Raw genomic sequence first — 17,830 nt, forward strand, 5'->3', positions numbered from 1 at the left:
GTTGGTTGGTTGGTTGGTTGGTTGGTTGGTTGGTTGGTTGGTTGGTTTTCAAGATAGGGTTTCTCTGTGTAGCACGGGCTGTCCTGGACTTGCTCTTTATACCAGGCTGGCCTTGAACTCACAGAGCTCCTCCAGCCTCTGCCTCCCCAAGTGCCATGATTACAGGCTTGCAACACTGCCCCAGCTTTGATAATAGTTTCTATATTGTTATGATGCTGAGTATAAATAATTTACAGCATTCTACAGAATGCTTATACTCAGGCTGGTGCTTCCCAAACCCTTCCTAGGAAAGAGCTTTTCTATTCTTCCCAGTTTTCAACCCAAACATCTTGACTTTTTTTCTTTGATACTGTTTTTTACCCAACACCTAGTGTGCAAATCTGATTCTTCTCACTGCCACTGCCATTGCCATACCTCCAGCTGCTGTCACCTCCTACATGGGGTGTCACTAGAGCCTCGCACTCATCTGTTTCCCCTGGGCCAGTCAACAGTCTGTGTATGCAACTCTGAGAGTCAGCATACATCGCTCTTCTGTCCCATGTATCACTGAAGTCATTGTCTTTATCCTGACCTAAAGGTTCTGCAAAGCCAAAGCCAATGGTTCCTTTCCAGACCACACACAATGGTCTCATGGACTTTGCTCACCAATTTTTTTTGTTTGTAAGTTTGTTTGTGTTTTGGTTTTTCAAGACAGAGTTTCACCGTGTAGCCCTTGCTGACCTGGAACTTACTCTGTAGACTAGGCTGGCCTCAAACTCAGAGATCCACCTGCCTCTTCTCTCAAGTTCTGGGATAAAAGGCGTGTGCTGCCTCCACCATCCAGCTTCTCCCCAGCTTTCTGATAGGTCAACAAATGGTTAGGCATACTGCCATTAGTACCTTCTTTCAAGATGTGTTCTGGCTGTCCCTGAGAGCCCTGGGTGTTATGGGGATCCTTTGATTCACTGCTGGCCCAGCTTCTACTTAAACCCTCAGTATTTAAAGTCTCTTCCTGTGGGGTCGAATACCAAAGGAGTGAAATGTCTTTGAGTTGGATTTTTTAAAGTTAGGAAGACATTGCACATATATGTATATCTGGGCTTGGGTATCTGGATGTATTCTACCATCTTGCCTTTGGAGATGCCCAAATTCTAGGTGAGATGTATAGGTCCTCTAGGAAAGCATTGGTTTTGATTTCTTTGTTGCAAGTTTGGTCTTGCGCTTTCATCTGTTTAACTGGCCTTTCCTTTGAGTGTTCCCTGCAGCAGTCCTGAGTTTTCCTGCTCTGCCTTCTGGTGCCCTGGAGATACACAGGCTATAATGAGTGTTGAAAGCCCCATGTTAGGCATGAGAAAGGGAGGGGAGGGAGGGAGGAAGGTGGCAGAACTCACTGTCTCTAATCTCCATTGATTTTCAGACCTGTTTGAATAGATGGAGCCATCTCAGCAAATATTTTAAATGAAAATGTGAATACAAAAAAAAAAAAAGATGTGGGGTGGAGGCAGAGCGAGCATCTGGGCAGATTAATTCTGGCAGATAAACGAAAGGGCTTACAGGGCAAATGTGTGTGCACAGACATGGGGAAGGGCTGTTGGGAGTCAGAGACAAAGCTCCAAAGCAGGAATGGTATGGTCTGCCAGTGCTGGTGCCTCTGGTGATGGTGTTGGGCTCACCAGTCTGAGAAGCACAAATTAGTTTGCTTTCATTGGAGCTGTGGTCAGGTTATTAATGCTGTGAAGAAAGTAGGAGAGGATAAAAAGAAATGGAGCTTCCTTAGTGGAGGTCAGCTCTAAACTGAATATCTGTGGCAGGTTAGATGGCAGGCATGTTCTAGAAGGTAGAATACAGACAGTCCAAATGGCACACAGGTCCTACCTACAGTAGGAGGGACTTTGCAGGTAGTGGTCAAAGAGCTTTGGGTGATAAGATAGAAATTAGAGATTTTCTGAAGGATAGGGGTGGGGCAGAGGGGAGCAAGGATGGACAGAGGCTAGGAAGACCTAGGGTTTTGTGCTCTTGGTGAAAGATGTAAATAAATAATATCAACAGCCATTTGATTGTTTCAAAGAAGGTAATCCTGAGTAGGTTTTAGTGTGATCTTGTTGAAGCTGCTATAAGTAAACACCATAAGCTAGGTTCTTATCAGCAACAGTTTATTTTCTGTTCTGGAGGCTGAGGAGTTCAAGGCTGATTGATCTTTCCTGGGTCTCTAGGGGCTCTTTGTAGCCAGGTCCTCCTCACATGGTAGAAGAATGCAAGCTAGCTCTCTTTAATCTTTTAAATAGACACTTACCTCATTCCTCAGGGCTTAGACCTCAGGATGTTATTTATCACTGTGATCAGATTTTAGCATGAACTTGAGAGACCTACAAATAATGAGACATGAGATTTACATTGAGGACAGACTGATAAAAAAAAAAAAAGTTACTGGAAATTTGGATGAAGTGGAAGGTTAAGGAAGAGAAGACATAAGAACGATCAAATATAAACAAGACATATATTTAATGTATGAAACTACTGGACTTCAGTGGTTTAGTGATTACTGTAGTTATATGGTGTCTTAGGACTTCTCTTGCTGTGATGAAACACCATGACCACAAAGCAAGCTGGGGAGGAAATGGTTTATTTGGCTTACTTTTCCATATTGTTGTTCATAATTGAAGTCAGGACAGGAACTCAAACAGGGCAGGAACCTGGAGGCAGAGCTGATGCAGAGGCCATGGAGGGTGCTGTTCATTAGTTTGCTCCTCGTGGAGGAGTGCTGTATACTGGTCTGTTCCTCATGGTTTGCTCAGCCTGCTTTCCCATAGAACCCAGGACCACCAGCCCAGGAATGGCACCGCCTATAATGGGCTGCCCCCCCCCCAATCAATAATTAATTAAGAAAATACACTACCAGACTATCTTTTGGAGTCATTTTCTCAATTAAGAGTCCCTCCATTCAAATACATCTAGTTTGTGGGTCAAGTGAGAATAGCCAGCACATAAAGAGATTATAAAAAATGTTTTATAGAGTTCTAGTACATGAGAAACATACAAAACATGAAATGAAAAATTTGGATTAAGTAGCTCTTAAAATCTAACTAAAGTACAAAGTATAATAGAATCTTAACTCACCTATGGGTATTTACAATGTTAAGCATTTTTTGGTCTAATTATTATGTCTTATATAACTACACTTCATTTTGGACTCCACGAGACTCAGTTTTGCCTTCTGTGAAATGGGAACCATAGCCACGCATTGCTGGGTCATTTTAAGAAATAAATGGGGGTTGGAGAAATGGCTCAGTGAGGATCCCAGGCTGCTCTTGCAGAGGATGTGGGTTTGGTTATCAGCACCCCCCGCAGGTGGCTCACAACCACCTGTAATTCTGGTTTCGGGGAACTGTCAGGCCTCTGCAGGCCGCCATGAGCAACGGGCACACATGAAGGGCACACACATGTACGCAGGTCCTCATGCATACTTATAAAATAAAAATAAGCAAAACACAATAAATGGTACAAAGCTTGAAGGCGTGAAGAAAATATTTGGCAAAATTCCCCGCTCTTTTATAAGCAAGTTTTGAATCTCTTATAATAAAGCAAATGCTAAGTTAAAGTAAGTAGTGTGATACTCATTCTTAATTCTCTTCTGTTTCTTGCTAACCCATTTCCCTGACACACTAAGAAGGAAGGTAGTGCCCCTGTCCTCCTTTTTTCTGATGAGGAAGCACATGTTATAGGAAGTTTATGGAAATGGCTGAGATCACCAAGTCTTTGTTAAAGGTCAAGCTAGCACGTGAGTGGCGGTGCCTCCCTATGGAGGGCATGCTTGACTCACTGAGCAGGCGTCAGAATTGCCTAGGAGCCTTGAGCTCTGTCCACGATGGCTTCCTCTGATTATATAACATGTTGGATGCCGTCTCCCCTGTTTGCTACCTGTTCGTTGTGAATTTGATGCCTGATTTACTGCTTCATGTATGGGTGTATTTGTTTCTAAAAGCCAAGTGCTTGCAGAAAGAGGTAGGTGACAAAGTCTACCTCGGAGAAATGGGTTAGAAAACAAATGGAACGCTTTTGAAATCTACAACCTGGGTATCAAAATTGTCATTATAATGTCTTTAAATGTGTTAGTCTTTAAGGCTTGGGAAATAGAGAACTTAATTTTGAGCCAAGCACCAGTGGATGTGCTGGCACTTGTCTGTAATCTCAGCACTTTTGAAATGGAGGAAAGAGGGCCAAGAGTTGAAAGTCACTCTTAGCTACACAGAGAACATGAGGCCAACCTGGGATACATGAAACCCTGTTGGCAGGGGGAAATGAAGACAAGTAGTGTACTACCAAAAGTGTTTTAGTTCTTCAGGCAGCCCGAATTCTGCTCTAAGTCAAGAGCTATGCGCGTCTTGCTGCTGTGGATTCATGGAAAGAGGCAACAGGTGGAGGCAAAACACTGTCCAGTATTAACTGAACTCCACAGTCTACTCATTCCTTTTGCCTATTTTTCCTTTAGATTTTTAAACCTTTGTGCTAAATGCCAGAGACATTATAATACTGCTTTGTTCAGCCTGGTTGTTGAATCACATAATCAGGTTCTAAGTCTTGTTTCCTGTTTAAATCAGGGGATTAAAAAGTTCAGTAGGGACATGGGACCATGGCTCAGTGATACAGTACTTGCCTGTATTTAAGGCCCTGAACTCAACTACCTACACCTGAACTGGATACAACATGCTTTTTTAGCAAGTCTTAATTGTAGTATATAAAATATTAACATTTGTACTCATTTTTAAGTACAACAAGGGGGAAAGTAGTAATAAGCCTGATTTGCAAAATTATAGGGGGACAGTACTTATCTGTTAGCAGATATAATCCATGTGATAATTACTACAGAGTGTGAGCAGTTGGAACATGGACTTTTGAACATGAAAGACATTTCTGGACATTTGACCAGCACCTGGGATGTGGGGAATTAAATTCAGTATTTCATTTCTTGTTGGCATTTGCTTAATCCATAGTAATATCCCATGAACATTTCTTCTATGATTTTTTTATTTTCTTCAGATTATAATATGATTACATCATTTCTTGCTCTCCACCCTGTAATCCTTTTCAGACCCCCTCCCCTTGTTTTCTTTCAAACTCATGGCCTCTTCCGTCATTAATTGCTGTTATACACGTATTATGTGTATACAGATGTATTCCGAAATGCCTAAATGCAACCTGCTAAGTCTGTATAATGTTACTTGTGTGTATGTTTTTAGAACTGACCATTTGCTTTTGGATAACCAGTTGGTGTGCTTGTCATTGAGGAAGACTTTCTTTTGCTCTCAGCATTCCTTAGCTGCCTGTAGTTCTTTGTTGTAGGGGTTAGGCGTCGTGGTCTTTCCCTGTCCAGTTGTTGTGTCTGTTGGTATCAACCTTGTCCAGCTCATGTTTAGGTCCAGCTATGTAAGTGAGACTTAAGAGTGTGACTCGTGACAGTCTTAGGAGACACAATCTCACAGCAAATTCCCCGATCCTCTGCCTCTTACAATCTCTCTGCTCCCTCATCCATAATGATCCCTGCAATTGTACGTCCAGGACTTGTTTTGTGGCTATAATTGTTGGGGCTGGGCTCCACAGCTTTTTTTTTTTTTAATATATTATGTATTTTAAAACCTTTAACAAAGAAATCTAAGTGTGTGGAATTCTTGAACTTGGCAAAGGAATTCCTGGGAGCACAATCCTATAAAACATACAGACCCTTCTTTTTTACATTACAGTGTGACTGGTCATTTCATATTGGCACTTCCTTTGTGGTATTCTTGACTGACACCTATAGACTATAGTTTTCACTTGCATTGTGGTTTTCATCAGACTGGAAACCAGCGGTCTACACCTCTCTGAGACACCTTTATATAGAGTGAATTCTTACCACTGTGAGAGATATGAACTAAGAGAAAACGTTAAAGCCAACTCTAATACAACAGTTCTGACCCAGCTTCAGAAGGGCAGATAAGGAGACAAAATACCCACCATCCTCACTAATCCCGAACTAATTTGTATGGTTTGTGTATGCTAGTGATAAGCTGTTAGAGGAGTAGAGAGTTGTTTTTGCTTTTTTAAAATATATTTTAATCACACAGGTAGTGGGTCACTTTATTCCTCTTACAAAAAAAAAAAAAAGAAACCCCACCAATTTTGAATCAGACAGTTTTAATACTCAGGTAACATACCCATCATGAGCAAAAATATACACAGTACACAACGGCAGAGTGACCACATGTTCACTATTCTAGGGGAAAACACCTGTGTGGTGTTTCTAAGTTTTCCTTTTATTTGACTCACATTTCCCCCGGTCAAGAAAAACTTGAACTTCTCAAGCCTGAGGGGAAAGACCCACAAGATGTGATTCTGGTCTTTGGGGGAAGGTGGGGGGGGGGACAGGGGAAGCAAAGGGTCTTAAAGACATGTAGGACTACAGTATTAAGTCCAAGAAGCGAATGGAAATTGATGCTAGACAAATTCACAGGACTTGGTATACACATATTAATCCCACGCATTAGAAACTAATGGTTCTTGTTCTTATTCTTATTTTGTAGTTGTCTGTCTATGCCTCCTCTATGTGAGCGATTTCCAGAGAGTATTTCTAGAGTTGTTGTCCCTGTTTTACTTATTAGAAAAGGGCAAAGGGAGTAGTCTCCGAAACAGCAAAGTAATGAGGAGCCCTGTCAGGGTTGGACTCTGTCTTCCATAGTTCTTTTCTTAACCTCAGGTTGGCTCAGTGAATCTATTTCTGGTGCATACTACTCTAGTTGTTTAATGTCTGACTCCTCAAACAGTAGAAATCAGTTCTCATTCCGATGTCCTTCTTAGCACCGCTGCTTTTTGGACAAAGAGAAACTGGACATTTTCCATGGGTACAAAATGGGCTCTGACCATGCCGAGTGGGTACCAATTGTCCAGTGATTGAACAGCAACTTAGATTTAAGGCCCATAATGCCTAATTTGTAGCAATGTAGATCAGTGTGATTCCTTTGGGCCAGCTAATGGCTTTTTTTTTTTTCTTAATAAAGCACAACCGACATTAATCTAAATCTCCCTGTCTAGATCTTATGCTAGTGATAGCTGTCGTGTTCTGATTTCAAGCTCTTTTTGGGTTTGTTTTGTTGGGTCATTGAAAACTGTAAATGAACCTGCGGAATTTCTTGACTGAGAATCTGCCCTGTTTTTCCCTTTTTCTAGGTCTATTATTAGCAGAAGATTTTTCTGCATAGTTGGCACGCTGTACCTGTACCGGTGTATTACAATGTATGTAACTACACTCCCAGTACCTGGCATGCATTTCAACTGTTCTCCGAAGGTAAACTATTCAATACTCCCTGTCATTTTCACTTTTTGTTGGTTTCTCAGCTTGCCCTGGGGACCTTCGATTTAGGTCAAGAGGAGAATTTATTCAGACTCACTTTCATCTGGGAATGTCCCTGAACTATAGGGCCAGACAGCCACACCCTTCTCAGAATTCTCTAGCCTTGCCAGCCCCTCCCAGCTCGGAACAAATGTGACTGTGCTGGAAACTTCACACGGGGTGGGAGCTCTTTGCTTCTGGCCAGACTATTAAATAGGCTCTCCTTTGGTGCAGATCTGGGTGTGTTCCCCTCCACTGAGACAGAAAGCTGTTTCCCACCGCACCTCTCTCTCTCTTTCTTCTCATCAATCCTTTCAGCAGAGCAAAGCAGGCATACTTCTGTCCCCTGGCAGTCCTCTGCCGGCTCATATGACACTGTTCTCGGGAAGAACATGGGGCTGTGCATCTGTCACCTTTTCTTACAGCCCAGACGGTTTTGAGCCTGCCCTTTATCCCTTGCTTCGTGTTCTGCCTTTTCACCAGATTTAAATAACCATTACTTTGGAAGAGATTTTTAACTAGAAAAGCCTTTGGAATGTCATCAAATAGGAAAAGACCTAATTCTTTAATACCTTAAAGCTCTTTAGTGCGGTAAGAAAGAAAAGAGGCTAAGTTCCTGCCTTGATTTCTTGATTTTTGTTAGTATATATTAAATATAAATTTATATTAAATATATAAAATATATTTATATAGAGAAATACAAAACTATTTAATATATTTAACTATATTTATACATCTATATAAATATTTTATATATATTACTATGCTTTGAGATTATTTATTTGCATTTAGCCATGTACTGAGATAGCCAGTTGCCTTTGGTCCCATCCCTTTCTAGTCTCTTCCTGCCAAAGTACACATCCTTTCAGAGAGGCTTTGGAGAGAGGATTGCAGCACTCACTCTGGGTTTTGCTTTGTTTTTTAATAAAGCCTTCATGATAGGAAATTCTGTATCCTTTTAGTTTCCATGTGTACTTTGCCTCTCCCAGACTTAAAGGCCATTCCCACAGAGGAGGCTGGTTACTTTCCTGACTCTGTCCAAGGTTCACTGAACTCTGGAGAGTGGATGTCTCAAGCATCGCACTTTACGTCAGTCCTTCTGTGCACTCTCTCTTGCTGTTCCTCAGTCTTCCCCATGAAGACAACCTCACATGCTGCTTTTATCCTTGGTGAAAGCTTCCCAGAACCCACTTGCAGTGCTCAGATTGTAGAGTTCATTCATATTTGTTTATTCACTTATTTAATATCTGGAAATATTATTGAGTGTCCAGCAACTCTTGTGAGAGTCTAGTTGGTAAATAAAATGTCTGTACCGTAAACTGAGAATTGTGACACACACCTGAGTCCATTTTAATTCTTGTTTGTTTATTTTTTTATTTTTATTTATTTTTTTTGAGGCAGGATTTCTTTGTGTATCTCTGGTTGCCCTGGATCTAGCCCTGTTGACCAGGCTGGCCTTGAACTCACAGAGATCTGCCTCCCAAATGCTGGGAGTAAAGGTGTGTTCTACCACCACCCAGCTGCAGTTCATTCTTAAAAGTCTGAATATCTGTAAAGTTGCTGCATGTGGGTAGATGTAGAGTCTGAAGACGAATCCTACAGCAGGGGGCGTAGGACTGGTTCTACGTAGAACCTGGTTCTAGTGTTGTGTCTTTGTGAGGGTGTCTGCATTTCTACTCGGGTCTTCAAGTCCAGGGTTGGTGATCTGTGCTTACTTAGAGTCAGCCAGAGTCATCAATGTACCTAACCACAATCCATGGCTAAGAATAGCTCTCAGAGATAGCACAGCGACTAACTCAAGTGTGTCACCCCTGTGTTGGCTGGAAATCCAAACCAGTGCCCTGAGTCTGTGGCAGTCTTGTCAGACTCAGAATCTTAAACATGAACAGTTGAAGGTGTGTTAGCACACCTTAGCAAAGAGTAGTTAAAACTGCCTAATTTATTCTGCAGAATAAGAAAAAAGAATCCATAACACAGCTTTTTCAAAATCATTCTTTTAATTATGTGTATGAGAAAGTGTGGGGAGGTATGCACACATGAATATGTCAGATTCCCCTGGAACTAGGGGTTACAGGCAGTTGTAAGGCACGTAATGTGGGTACTGGGAATCGAACTCAGGTCCTCAGGAAGAGCAATATGTGCTCTTAACCACTCAGTCATGTTTCCAACTCCCTTTTATTTTATTATTATGTTTTTTAATTCAGGATTTCATGTAGCTCAGGGAACACAACTTTTTTTTTTTTTTTCTGGAATTTTCCAGTCTGTTTAGTGAAGAGAGATTAGTGTAAGAAAACCCATTACACCCAACACTCAGATTCACCTGTTATCACAACTTTTTATTTTTGGTTCTTCTGTCTGTCTTTTTTGTTTGGGAAGTATTCTAAAAACAAATATCAGACAATGTCAGCCATTGTATCACTACAGATGTAACCTGCGTCAGAAAACTAGGAATTTTATTGCATAGCCATTATACTTTTGATAGGCAACAGAATTAATAATTCGTTGGTATTGGCAGTTATCAATTCATGGAATATCTCACTCTTTTTGAAGGTGTTTTGATAGTCTGTTTGCATTTATTATGATCCAGGCTCTTTCCAGGGCATTTGCTTTGTCTGTCAAACTCTGCCTCCCTGCGCCATTGACGTGCAGAGCTTAGACCTTTGGTCCTGAACTGCCAACCACATTCATGTTTCCTGTGGTGTCAGCTCGCTTGCTCCTTTCTCCTCCATACTTTCTCTCAACAGGGACTTGTCTTTTGAGACTTGATAAGGTTCAGTTTTAGCATGTTTGGCAGGAGTTCTTCCTGGAGCGAACATAAAGCTGTCTGAATGCAGACAGAAGAGCTGGAAAGGACCCTCAGATAGCAGATCTAGCCAGGAGATATATTCCTTGGAAGCACCTTAAAATTTATCATTGCATCAGGAATGATCCTGATGCAATGAAATTTTGAAATGATACCATGAAAGGATCAAGATAAACTCCCAACTCAAGATGGAAAACAGGAGCTGGCATTCATTTCTAAACGTCAGTGGAAGACAGTTGAGCTTCACAGTAGAGCCCTGGCTGAGGGAGGAATTTAAACCTGGTTCCACCGTCATACTTACCCCCATAGTAGTATACCTAATACTTGCCTCAACATCAGGGTTCAAAACAGAGAACATGTAAGAAATTTGGTGCAACAAATCTCCCAAGTAATGGTAGAAACTGCCTTTTCAGGAATGTAAGAGATTCAGAAAGAGTCATGAGATAATGGGTTAGCACGTAGAGCTGGCCTCCCGATGGCTATCGCTGCACCAGTGATAAGTACTGGGAACATGGAGAGAGAAGCAGAGGTATTCACTTCCTGACTTACAAGTAACACACGCTTCTTCCTGTGCCCATGCAGCACCCAAGCAGTGCGTGCCAGGCTTATACGGAGGAAGCTGCCAAGTGTTTGAGACCTTGAATAGCCTATGGCAACGTTGCCAATGCTTTTCCCCAAGAGCATATTTGGATGTTCAACCTCCTCCTTCTTGTCACAACTGTTTAGGATTTACAAAAAAATAAAAAACGAACCCAAAAAACAGTACAGTAACAGTTGATAATCTTTGATTTTTAGGTAAGCGTGTAGGCTTTTCATTAAACTCTTAGAAAAAAAAAAAAGAACGTGCTTTGTTGTGCTCTGCAGATGTGTGCAGACAGTAGCCCCATGTTAACTTTTGGACAAGTTGATCTGGAAGTGACTAAGCATTAACCTGAGCCACACGCTGGTTTTCATGTGGTTTCTGTGGTGACCTTAGATTTCAAAAAGGAGATGACACCTCAGCCAAGGCACTTGGCAGATGAATTTCATCTGAAGTTTTATTCAGGTCCCCAACCAACAGCTCCCTGTCAGACAACAACCGTGTTCATGTTTGGGCGGCATCTGACGATGATTGTTGAGCAGGACAGCTGTGGGAAACCCTCCATGGTTGGGTCGTCTCTGCTGCCGCCAGTCTGTCTCAGTGTGAGATTTCGGTGATCAAAGCCCCTTGAACGTGCTGCTGATTTCTTATAGTCATTGGCCTCATGGACCCTTGCCTTGCCCAAGTCCAACCTTGTAAGGCAGGAGACCCTAGTCTGTGGCAGTCAGACCCCTTTCTCTGGTGGCAGTTGGAGTATTTCACACACCCTCTACCCTGACACACTGGTAGCCTGACTAGTCCTGGCCAGCCTTCTGAGGACTTGAGAAAGTGCTGGTTCCATTGCAGAAGTAACTTAGTGTCCTAGTGTAAAGTCATGAGGGGCTAAAGTTGTCTATCAGTGCTTGACTTGCCCAGTCTTCTGTTTACTCCCACTTTCCTATTGTCAGCATAACTTTCCTTTTTGTTTGCTTTCATTTTTCCTGTATCTTGCATATGATTTTCAGTAACATATCCCATCCCAAATATCCTTCTATTTTTCTCTGTTGCTGTTCTTCTGGTTTTTAGGAAAAATAGAGACAACAATGTACTACATCATTTCTCTTTTAAAAAATAGTTTTATTGCAAAAAACTTTTATAATAGACACACTGAATCTAAAATAAAGGAAGTATTTTTAAATTCATATTGCAGCACATTAGTCCCTCGTGGTTACTTTTCTTACAAGTCTGTACATTTATTACTCTTGTTGCAGCTTGTATTTGGCAAATGCCTTTTGCATTATTGTATAGTTCCTCAGTGTCTCCAGGGCTTCTTTACTGAGGAGAGGGTATCTCTTGCTCACAGTGCAAGAAAATGCAGATTGTTGATGTGATTTCAGTGGACTAGTGCAATTATTTTCCCGAGCAAACATCTCTGGAGAAGCTGTGGTGAGTGGACAGAGTATTGAATATTAAAGTCACAAATGTACCCAGCAGGTGTCCCATCGACCCCCACCCCAATCGTGGGCCTCCAGAGCCAGGGGTCCTTTGTGATCCAACAGTTGTGCCCTGGCTTGTTCGCTCCTTCCTGTGGGGATACGAGGGTCTTGGTTGTCACGGAAGCACGGGAAAGCGGTCAGCTGCTGTGCTGGGCATGCTGGCTACACTGTTGGAGCTGTGTCTGAGCCAAGGCTCAGAAGGACAAGTTGGAGTCTGCCAAGGCAGAAACTGAGAGAAGGTGGATGGAATGGGACCATGCACGCGAATTTAGAATAACATGAAGTTAAGTGCGCATAGGTCTCTGATCCTCTGGTCCCAGTGACCTGAGAAGAAGTGAGACAGGCAATCTGTGGGCAGGTTTTAAAGAGCCCTGAGCCCTTATAATAAGTTTGGATCTCCAGAGCCATAGGAAGCCAGGAAAGTTTTTCATGGAGGGGGGGTTCTATATACTGACAAATGTCCTTTAGAAATACATCTCCTAGTCAATACAGTAGGGTATTTTGGTGAGGGGGAGATAGATGTTGGTTGGTGCCAAATTATGTTACCTTTGTTTATGCCAGCCATGGTTCCAAGTGTCACATGTCTATTGTAGCTGATGCTTTCTCATGGTGATATACATTCATGGTGAGGAATACCTAGACCAGGCCCAGTGTGTCAGTGTTAAAGGAGACATTGGGAAGGCAGGAAAAGCTTCAGAGGTATTAGGAGTCATCTACCGTGAAGAGGGAAGGCATTACCTGGGGAGCTCCAGAGAGCCTCAGAGGAATCCTGACTCTGGCTCAAAGTGCAGGAAGGTGGGCAGTGGCCCCTTCATCCTGGTGAATGTCCTGGAGCTACCTGGACAGGAGAGGCCACTGGTGAGCACTCTAAAACACCAGGCTGTTCTGCCCGGGAACTCTCCATCTGGCTGTGTTTCATCCTATCAAGCTTTTTTCCTGCTTTTGCAGCCCTGAGGCTGGAGCCTGGGGCCTGTCACTTGCTCCTCTCCCTGAACCACAGTCATTCCTTAGTGGCTATGCTCGAGACGGTTTGAGCGTGACGATATCAGTTTGTAAAAAAATCCAAAGAAACTCTTTATAACTCGAGGGGCACTTTTAGGAAAAACTCAATAAATGCAAAAGAAATAGAAAATGACCATTTGGTAGCCGCTGCAGAAATAATTCTATATAATTATAATTCCTAATGGGTGGAATTAAAGCTACTGGGTGAAGGTTAAGGCCAGTGATAGTTATACAGTTCTTCAAAATCACATTTCTTATTAATTATAAAAGGGCAAAGATAACATATTTAGTAGAGAAGTCTGCCAGGCATTTGCTGTGGCCAGATGGTCACACCAGTAGCTGGACAAATGGCACCAGGGCGTCATCACAGGTGCATGGGATGGAGACCACAGCCACTCTGTTTATTCTGCCGACAGCATTTAGTTGGAATTTAAGCGGTCTTCAGCATTTAGAGAAAAATCCTAGGAAGGAGATGAACGTAAAAGTGTGAATATCACAGAAGGAGAAAACCAAGACACAAGACCTGTAATGGATGTGAAAAGCATGAGCACAACAGGGCACCTCTGGGCTGGTCCCTGAGTTGATCATAGATCAGTGGGGAAAGGATCCATAGATGATGTTCACACTACAGAGTGGTCTGAATAGAGACTATGAAGGGTGATTGCGGTTAAATCATTGTAGATTTCATGAGCATGATTATAGAAGAGAACTTCTTATTTTGGATTTTGGAATGAGGTATTATAAAATTTACTCTAATGACACACGGGAAAAACCAAAGCAAATGGGGTAAAATATTGACAGATAATGAGCCAAAATGAAGGACTTCATTATTTATTACACTATTCTTTCCATTTAAAATTTTTAAGATAAAAGCATGAGTACATTTTATTTTTGCAACCACCGTCCCACAACTAAGTTAACAAGAGGGACTTGAACACTCCCACCCCCGAATGTAAAGCAATGTGATTTCATTAAAGGGGCGTTTTGCTTTAAACACTGGAGTTGTGAGTAACAAATCCAGAGCTGATTCGTATTTATGGTTTTTATGAGGCCTTTGCATGGTGTTCTTGTTAAAGGCTATGAAAAAATTAATGGTTTGGCTGGAGTAAAAGGAAGGCTGGTGGCGGATCAGTGTTTTATTGCTGATGTTGCTTAGAGACCTTCACCCACCCAGAAGCCTGCTTAATGTAGGAATTGATGCAAACATTTGAGAATGGAGAAGAGCCAAAACCTCCATCGCCAAGTGGAATAAAAGTCCCAGAGCAGTGTAGGCAGAGACAGTACAGCGGGGCGGGTACAGCGGAGCCTCTCATGATGCTAAGTCGTGCTGCGTGTAGTAGCGTTTGTAGAGGAAAGCAATCTCTTCAGGACCGAGAGAGTCCAAGAGTCTCTTGAGTGACCAGGAGATGATCTGAAATGAGCATCCCGAAGGGCTGCCAATTCAAGGAGAACCAGCTCAGTTTTATCTGCTGGCCATTAGGAGGGGGAGCCTGAGAACCCACCACCACCTGAAAAATTGTCTTAGCTTGTTAGAAGTGATACTGCCATCAGTTTCTGTAATATTAGCAATCTCTTTGAGGACAAATAGTACCTGAGGCTAGAACAGGTGAAATGATTCCTACTTGGTCAACTCCAAAACTGTGTTGGATACATGAAGTTCATAGGGAAAAGAAGGGAGTACAGGGTTGTGGATTGGCTCCAAACACGTTTTATGTGCATGTATGAATATTAGATAAAGTGGAGTTGGGGGTGGGGATCAGAGTTCTTTTGAGACGGGGTTTCTCAGTGTAGCCTGGGCTGCCCTGGAACTTGCTCTGTAGACCAGGCTGGCCTTAAACGCAGAGGATCCCACCTGCCCCTGCCTCCTCAGTGCTGGGACTAAAGGTGTGCACCACTTATGCCTGGCTTACATAAAGTATTTAAACTAAGGTTTGAGATTGGTGCCCATTTTTGTTCCTATAAAATGCGTCTGGGGAGCCAGGGAGATGGTTAGCACATGCGTATGTGTCATCAGCCTGTGTTCACACCTCAGGCCAGTGTAAAGGTGGGAGGGAAGAACCAGCTTTACCAAGTTATCGTCCAGTCTCTGCATGTGTACCGTTGCACACGCAGGCACACACACATGCATACATGCACGCACAATAATAATGAAGTTTATTTGTAAGCCAGACATGATGGTGCCTACCTGTAACCCCAACACTAGGGAAGGTCATGAGTTTGAGGCTAGTTTGGACTACATGATGAGAACCTCTTTCACATTAAAAAAAAAAAAAAAATTGGAGACCAATGTAGCATAATATAAAACAAGGAGAGCTGGAATCAAGTTGAAGTCACCTGATCTAAGACGGCATACAAAAAGGTAAAATCGATTTTATTAGAATAGCAACAAAACATGAAGCCGGCAATGGTGTCGACTTGCTGTTTTCAGAAGGGGTTGACAGCTCTAGTGTGCCCCCTCCAGGAATGGCTTGTAGATACAGAGCCCTGAGTTCTGAGGCCCCGTCAGTGTGTGGACACTGGGGACCAGGCAGCAGCCTCTGTTTACTTCCTCTTCTGCAAGATAACCAACATAACATTATTAACCATTGGACAGATGCTACAATGAGACAATTGAGGGGAAAATCCCATTAAATTTGCAATCTCATAAAGAGAACATTTTTTGCTCTGAAAAATCACCCCACCACTTCTTTTTTTTACTACACAATGAGGTGACAATAAGACCAAGCTGTGTGATCCCTTCGCTGCCCTGCTGTTGGTCTGGATGTTTAAGAAGCAGCTTTTGGGGACACTTGAACAACAATGATGCATTTTCTGTCTTTGGAGGAAGACTCTTGTTTAAGAACAATATTTCATAATTTGCTATGTATAATGTATAATGCTATGTATATGTATAATTTCCTAGGTAGATTCCGGGAATGAGTGGTTGCAGGACATTTTTCCTTGACAGGTCAGGAGGGTGATTGGAATGTGACATTGACAGTATGCTCATACTTCTATAAAGTGCTTAGGCCTCTGAAGGAAGTTACTGTGTATGCTTCCATTGCTGGGTTAACTCAGACTGGGGCGGGGCTTGAGGGCTGGCATAGCAGTTGGCGAAATGGTTTGCTAATAGTGTGGTCATGCCTTGTTTAATAACAAGGGCACTTTGAGATGTAGGTCACCAGGCTGATTCATCCTTCCGCAAACTCCATACCTCTGAGGTTTAGCCTGTTTTTCCTAGGCCACAAAACTAGCTTTATAGCATGTGACTGTTGAACATTCGAGGCAACTCTAACTTGATTTCAGTCTTTATATACTTAATCATAAAAAGATACAGCACAAACTATAAAAGAGTACTGCTAGGACAGACACCATGAATGGTGCTTGCTGTGCTGTAGGTTGCTCTGGGTGGGCCAGGGAGCGCATGTGAATTCCTAGAACATGATTTTGTGAGACTGTAGGCCTGGTAGACATTGCACACTTAAGCTGTGCTACATTTCCAAAGACTAATTCCCTTACTAATAAGTCAACACTGTAACTCTTTACCAACTTTTGCTCTTAGTATTCTTTTGTAACATACTTATCTTAAAATACAAAAATATTTTAAGACACTCATTAGCCTAAGTTTACAACAGATTCCCTATACACAGGATCCCCTCATCACTATCGCTGTTCTATGGCTCCATGTCTTGTCCTCCTGGAAGGTTGGTTGCAGGCTGAACTGTCATCGCCCACACTTTTTATCTGCTAAAATTGGTATGAAAAACAATGATCTACTAACCCCACCCCATTTTGGCTTCTTCTCCTATTTCCCTTTAACTCTTAACTATAGCACCATCTCTGTAGATTTTTTTCATTTTTTTTTTAACTTTTATTTTTATCTCTTATAGTGCTAGGGGAATATCATTTCTCTTTTTGGGATTCTTGTTTGTTGTTTTAAAAAAAGAAAATCCTAATCATTTGATTAGACTCAGTAGACTCAGGAGCCAGATATTGGGGTGAAACCCTACTGGCTCAGGGAGGCAGAGAAAGCACCCAGCTGATCTCCTTGTTCAGCCGAAGTCCCAGCAAGAAAAATCCAAAAGCCCTTTCTTCTTCTCCAAGGTGTCTTAAATGTCCTCTTAATGTTCCTCCTTTCTATTTACTCTCTGTCAACTAGTTTCTTGACCTAGGGTTGATGTTATTCAGCTCTTGGTATGTGCTAGCTTAGCCAAAACCACAAATACTTGTTTACAGTAAACAGAAAGCTCTTGGGTTAAAGGTGTGTGTTAGGGCTGAGCCACACCAAACAAGGGACAGGTTTTTACAGTTCACCAATTCAGGGTTCACAATGGGATCAATATCCTGCAACAGTTGTTTTTTTCCTTCACAATCTTCTTGGATTCCGAGGTGCTCATATTCCAGACAGCTATGGTTTATTACCTCATCTGGCTATAACTTTTTGGGTTTTTTGGGGACAGAGTTTTATGGTAGGCTTGCCTTAAACTAGCCAAGAATGCCCTTGAGCTCTGATGCTGTTATTAACTTTGTGTTGTGACTAGTGAGAACTTCCTGCTTTTTGTATCCTTTTCCTTTTTTTCACCCTGCCATCCCCTGGACATAGAGCATCCTGTCCTGTCTTCTGTCTGTGGCTCTCTGTCTGCTGTAAC

General features: G+C 42.2%; 1 protein-coding gene across 4 annotated transcripts in view; it reads left to right on the forward strand.

The window, feature by feature from the left end:
• Nucleotides 1-17,830, forward strand: part of Sgms1 (sphingomyelin synthase 1) — a 237,797-nt gene that overhangs the window by 210,767 nt on the left and 9,200 nt on the right. For all 4 annotated transcript variants that reach the window (XM_055613847.1, XM_055613848.1, XM_055613849.1 and 1 more), the window contains one exon: nt 7,180-7,297. In XM_055613847.1, the coding sequence (XP_055469822.1) occupies nt 7,244-7,297 (54 nt within the window). In that variant the 5' untranslated portion in view covers nt 7,180-7,243. The remainder of the gene's footprint in view (nt 1-7,179; nt 7,298-17,830) is intronic.

The sequence above is a fragment of the Psammomys obesus genome, unplaced genomic scaffold (genome assembly GCF_907164565.1).
Source record: "Psammomys obesus unplaced genomic scaffold, mPsaObe1.curated_primary_1811, whole genome shotgun sequence".
NCBI lineage: Eukaryota > Metazoa > Chordata > Mammalia > Rodentia > Muridae > Psammomys > Psammomys obesus.